Source organism: Lolium rigidum, chromosome 4, assembly GCF_022539505.1.
Source record: "Lolium rigidum isolate FL_2022 chromosome 4, APGP_CSIRO_Lrig_0.1, whole genome shotgun sequence".
In the NCBI taxonomy this organism is placed as follows: domain Eukaryota; kingdom Viridiplantae; phylum Streptophyta; class Magnoliopsida; order Poales; family Poaceae; genus Lolium; species Lolium rigidum.
In genome coordinates this window covers 233564239-233570238 of record NC_061511.1, presented here as the reverse complement: position 1 = coordinate 233570238, position 6000 = coordinate 233564239, and the positions used below count along the sequence as shown (strand labels likewise).

Sequence of the window (6000 nt, the reverse complement as noted above, 5' to 3'; positions counted from 1 at the left end):
GCTAAGCCTACTGACTCTCCTTTTTGGACGGGATCGATGGGGGTTAAGGATGATTTCTTTAGTAGAGGTTTTTTCAAAGTTGGCAATGGAGCAAAAACTCATTTTTGGGAAGATACTTGGTTAGGAAAAGTACCACTAGCCCAGTAATATCCATCTTTATATAATATTGTGCATCACAAGAATGTAACGGTAGCCCATGTGTTAGCTCAAACACCTCTGAATATCAGTTGCAGAATGCTATTGGTGGGTAACAAATAGACTTTGTGATTACAGTTATGCCAAAAACTTATGACGGTTAATCTAAATGAGAAAAATGATCGATTTGTTTGGAGTTTGGCAACTAATGGCTTGTTTACAGTCAAATCTATGTATGAAGATCTTATGAATGACCACACACCTTTCTTGAGAAAATACCTATGAAAAGTTAAAGTCCCACTTAAGATGAAAATATTTATGTGGTTTCTGAGTAATAAAGTTTTGCTTACTAAAGATAATTTAGCTAAACATCGATAGAATGAGTGTACGAAATGTGTTTTTTGCGGAGAGCAGGAGACTATTGAACACCTCTTCATAACTTGTCCTTTAGCTAAACGACTTTGGCGTACGGTCAATTTCACATTTGATCTTCCACCTCCAACCAATATTACGAATATTGATAATTGATTAAATGGAGTTGATAGACAATCTAAGGCATTCATCCGTATTGGGGTGCCTGCCTTATGTTAGTCTATATGGAGGGCGAGAAATGATACTATTTTTAACAAAAAAGAATCTTTTCACTTTTTACAGGTTATCCATATGGTGGCACATTGGGTTCAGCTGTGGGCTCTGCTGTCACCAGAGGGGCAGCAGGATGCTATGGCTACTGGCTGCACACAACTCCAGATGGTCGCTCAGGATATCTTATGTCAGGCTGGTTGGCGACACACTAGGCGACTGCATTGATGCGCAGTCTTTTTTTTGCTTTGTTTTTTTCGCTGGTTGATTATTGTATCAATCTTGGGCGGTGCTTGAGATGTTCTAAAACTTTGTACTCGTAACTATTCAATAAAAGACTGTGTGCGTCATCATGATGCAGAAGCCGAAGTTTTAATCTCCATTTAAAAAAAAAACCCCAAGATGACGAGCATGTCCCCATTGGAGATCTCACCATGCAGCACAGACCGAAAAAGGCACCACTTAGAATCAATATGCGCCCTCCATATGTTTGAGCTGACGATCTACATCACGAGCCTTACATTTGCACAAAATTGTTGGGGAAGCAGAAGATAAATATAGGTCTTATTCCTAGAATTTCTATATCAGTGTTGCTCCAAACATTGAGAAAATTCAACAGTACCTGTTAAATGTCTGAACATTTGTTGCACTTTGTACATTTGCATTTCTTCTAATAAGAACATCAAAAACTATGTTGAATTCCGTGAAGAGACAACAAATCAAAGAAACCAGTAGACCAGTGGCGGAAGCAAATCGATTTTCCAAGACCTCTTCCTCACCTCACATCTGGACCATTAGACATTGTTGGCATTCTACCCAAACGCTCCATCTCAAATGCAATACTGCTCTGACTCACTTCACTGGAAATATCAGTGTTATATCCACTATATCTGTTTGGGTTGCCGCCGCTCCCTGCCGAGTAAAACCGGCCATTCGCGTCACATCGGGCGGCCTCGAGGTCAATGCACTCTTGCAGCTGTACCACAACGTCAGTCATGTTGGGTCGATGCTCAGGCAACTGAGCAGTACATTTAAGTGCCGTGTCGGCGACTTTCCAAACACCGTTGACATCATAGTTGCCACTCATGCGGGCGTCCACCACACTCTCGATGTTTCCACGGGTGAGACGTTGTTGCACCCATTGGATTATGCTGGTCTGCTCCGGGTCATTTAAGAGATGTGATTGCCCTGTGACTATCTCCAGTAGCACTACGCCGAAGCTGAACACGTCACTTTTGCTGGTCAACTGATATGTTGCTAGGTACCTAGAAATGTTTGGTATGGATATGAGAATCTGAGTTTAAACAAAAACAGTTGTGCAACCTGAGTTCTTTAGAACATTTTTGATTCATGGGAATTTTTAGACATTTCACAAAGAAGAATTGGATAGTTGGATTCATGCAGAATCAAATTTTCTCTTAATCAAGTTACTAACTTTCTATGTTAGTTTGAAAAATTAGGGGACATGCAAGGGTTGAATTTGTTCCTCCAAGGATAAAAAGGTATCAAATGAATTCTATACATGCATATAAGTATTTGTATGGGATGGTAAATCACTTCAGATGTTAATAATTGGCAATATGTTTGATAGAGCATAATGATCATCAAATTTTTGAAAGGCTTACTCGGGCGCAAGGTAACCACGTGTGCCAACTACCCTAGCTGTGGAAACATGAGTATCACCGCCGCTATCAAAAGCTTTGAGTAAGCCAAAATCGGCTATCTTGGCCTCCAGGTTTGCATTTAGCAGGATATTTGACGTCTTCACATCCCTGTGGATGAGGGGTGGGTTGCACCCTTTGTGAAGATACTCAAGTCCTAAAGTCGAAGTACGATCAGATCACCTTCAGGATTTGCACTGATAAATGTATTGACGAGAATAAAATCAAGAATCAAAAGTTCACCTTGTGCGGATTCCAGGGCGATATGAAGTCTTTGCCCCCATGTTAAACATCTCATACTATTCTCTTTCCCTGCAATGTAAAAGATTGTCAGATTACTAGCATGCTCTGGTAGTTTCGTTTGTCAGATACTTTTCAGTTTTATATCTAGATTATATATGCATGACCTTAAAGATTGTAAGTTTAATTATCTGAGTAATTTGCATACCTCTAAGATGTTCATGTAGGGCACCTTCAGACATGTACTCGTACACAAGGGCCATGTACTCCCTGTCCTTGCAGTATCCAATCAAGGACACGAGATTCTTATGATGGATCTTAGCCAAGGTCTGAGCCTGCACTAACCCAACAAGATCAATTCATCAGAAAACTGAAGCTAGAACTTTCTCTGCATCAGCTACAGTTGAGGAGATCTCACCTCTGCAAGGAATTCTTGTACACCTTGATCTGAAGATTCAGACCGCAGTTTGACAGCCACTTGTGTTCCATCCTCCAAGAAGCCATCGTAGACTTTCCCAAACCCTCCTCGGCCGATCTCTCGGCGGAAATCATCTGTAAAGGCCTCCAGCTCAGTATACGTGAACCGGCGATTGTCGAGGCACACCGAGCTGTGTCCATTGCTTCCCCGAGTGCGCGACAGTGCGATGCTTGTCTCGTTTTGCGGCCTAACGCTGTTTCTTGGTGCTCTTCCTTTCTTTTTCTTCAGTATGCAAATGAGTAGTACTAACAAAAGCACAAAAACCAAAACTGCCACTATCGGAACAACAACATAGATGGCAACCTTTGAGGTTTTCTTCTTATTAGGAGGCTGACAGGATTCACCATTGCTGCAGAGGTCTGGATTGTTACCAAATCTAGCGAAAGAAAAACAGGATAATTAAGAGTATAGAACCGTAATTTGAAAAATTTATGGTGTGGTACAAACCTAAGTGTTAGAGAGCCATCTTGCATTTTTTTCAGAAGTCCAGAAGGAATGGATCCACTAAGCTGATTGGCCGTCAAATCTCTTTAAGGAAACAAAAAAAATTCATATATCAAATCAATAGTTCATTACAAGGGAATGTACTGAAAAATTAAGCACAATGAATTTCCTTACAAAAATGTGAGTGAAGACAATTGCGAAAGGATGCCAGGGATTGAACCCGTCAGATTATTGTGCGACAAATCCCTGCAAATTAGAAAAGTGGCGCATAAAGAACAATTTATAGCTTGTAGAAATGAACATTGAGTATTGTAAAAATGAACATTGAGTATCTCCTTCTTACAAGTATTGTAGACCTTTGAGGCTGGCGAAAGAAGCTGACATGTTGCCAGTTAGACCACTGGAAGATAGATTCCTACAACATATAGACACATATACATCAGCATCTGAGATCATTCCAGGTAGTAGTACTATTTGCAATATTGTAAAAATTCTCTCTTAATTAATCGAATAGGCCAAGCCTTTTGCCCTCGTTTTAAAAAAAGGAAAAAACATTCAGAATTTTACTACTCACAAGCCTGTGACACTCGGTGGGCTGGAAACAGCATAGCTGCAACCCAATCCGTTCCATGCGAAACTTTTAGGCACACACGGGTCTCCCATCCAGTTCTTCTTCACCTGGTACTTGCCTCTGATCGCCGTGATGGCAGAAACTGTTGCATTTTACAGCAGCAGCAGCAGGAGCACAAAATTCTGTCAGCTGAGATATACAATTCGCTTCATCCAGCACATACATGTGCATCAAATTATCGATTTCTTACCGTCCTGGGCGGCGGTGGGTACGCCGGTGGTGGGAAGGACGGAGAAGATCTCTATGGCGTTGAGGACGGGCGGGAGCGTCGAGTTGGGCGTCGCGTTGAGCGAGACGGTGTACTGCTGGAAGCCGTGGAAGGCGCGGGTGCTGTGGACGGGGTCGGAGTAGAGGTAGTCTGGCGTGAAGCCGTTGTCGAGCGCGAGGATGCCGTTGATATTGATGTAGAACTGCCGCGCGGCTCCGGGTGGGAGCAGCTGCAGCTCGGAGAAATGGAGGATGCACGTGTACCCGGGCGCCGGGTTCTTAGGACTTGGCTCGGCGTCCCAACTGTACTCGATAGGCTTAGAGGCGTTCATGGGCGTGACGGCCGTCTGCATCACTACCGATGGCACGTCGAAGTTGTCATTGTCGTAGTGCTGCACCTTCAACGGCGTCGCGATCTCCGACCACTCCGTCGGCTTGCTCTCCGGGAACCAGAAGCGGTCGTGTGGGTCGTCGGGGAACCTGCACGGACGTACGCACGTTTATAACGGATTTGCACAACAAGATTGGTGGTGACGGAGACAGGTTGATGCCTTGTTTTCACCTGATGACTTTACTGTCACCTGTGCCGAGGTTGGACCTGGAGAGGAGGACGAGGCCCTGCGTCGCATTGGCCATCGGGTAGAGCGAGTCCTTGAGCGGCCTCAGGCCCAGGCCGGAGATGAATGGCGTGCCGGATCCGGTGTTGACGAGGCACACCTGCGCCGGCCGGTCGCCGGCGATGAGAGTGATAACCTCCACCATGACCGGTGTGTCGGCGTCGGAGATGTTCACGGTGGTCCAGTAGTTGACGCCGACGTGTAGATCGAAGACGGGCACCCTGTTGAGGCCGTCATAGTTTCCGTACATGAACGTGGCGCGGATGAGATACTTGAGCCCGGACACGAGAGTTCGGAGGGTGTAGCAGTTCCGCGCGCTGGCGCCGGCGAAGCTGCGCACGGTGTGCCAGCTCCTGGCCATTGACGGCGTGATGTACTCGGCCGACATGTTGGAGTTGGTGCCGGCGTCGATGAAGCCGTCGTCCGAGACGAAGCTCAGCTTGGTGGCGTTGTCCACGTAGCCGGAGGCGCTCACCGGTAGGCCGCAGTCGATGCTTATGAAACCTGCATATTGGGACGCAGCCACATATAGACAATAAGCATCTTCAGCCGAAATAGATTTGAAAATCAAAGCATGTGTATGATGTGCCCACCTAAGTTATCGGCCTGGCCATGGACTGGAAGCAGGACAACGCCGGCGAAGACGAGAAGAAGAAGCAACGGCAGCCCCGGCGCCGCCATTCCTGATCTCGGCCATGGTCCTACCATCGCGCATGTACTATATCCCAGCACCTACAGTTATCCCTAACTCTGGATGGCTCATATAGTAGTAGTATATCCCAGCGAAAACCGATAAGACTAATCACTAATCTGACATCACATGCATTGCAAGCAATCAGTTCGTGTAAAGAGGTGGGGGTAGCATACTTACCTAGGCCAGTTGGGGCACAGATCACATGGGCGATGGGTTGACTTCATCCGATTCAATCCAACGACTTCGCTGGGAAAACGCCCAATGCAGCATGCTGACAGTGGACTTTTGACCTTTCCTGTTTCCTGGGCTGG

At 45.5% G+C, this 6000-nt stretch overlaps 1 protein-coding gene across 1 annotated transcript; it reads right to left on the bottom strand.

The window, feature by feature from the left end:
- Positions 1 to 1492: 1492 nt before the first annotated feature.
- On the bottom strand, positions 1493 to 5676 carry LOC124648425 (putative leucine-rich repeat receptor-like protein kinase At2g19210). Its single transcript, XM_047188195.1, has 12 exons — positions 5589 to 5676; positions 4941 to 5499; positions 4362 to 4858; positions 4115 to 4253; positions 3884 to 3955; positions 3715 to 3786; positions 3544 to 3624; positions 3037 to 3472; positions 2827 to 2953; positions 2622 to 2690; positions 2343 to 2535; positions 1493 to 1982 (listed from the first exon to the last, which is right to left on the bottom strand). Exons 1-12 carry the CDS (start codon positions 5674 to 5676, stop codon positions 1493 to 1495), a joined length of 2823 nt encoding a protein of 940 aa, XP_047044151.1.
- Between the last annotated feature and the right edge of the window lie 324 nt (positions 5677 to 6000).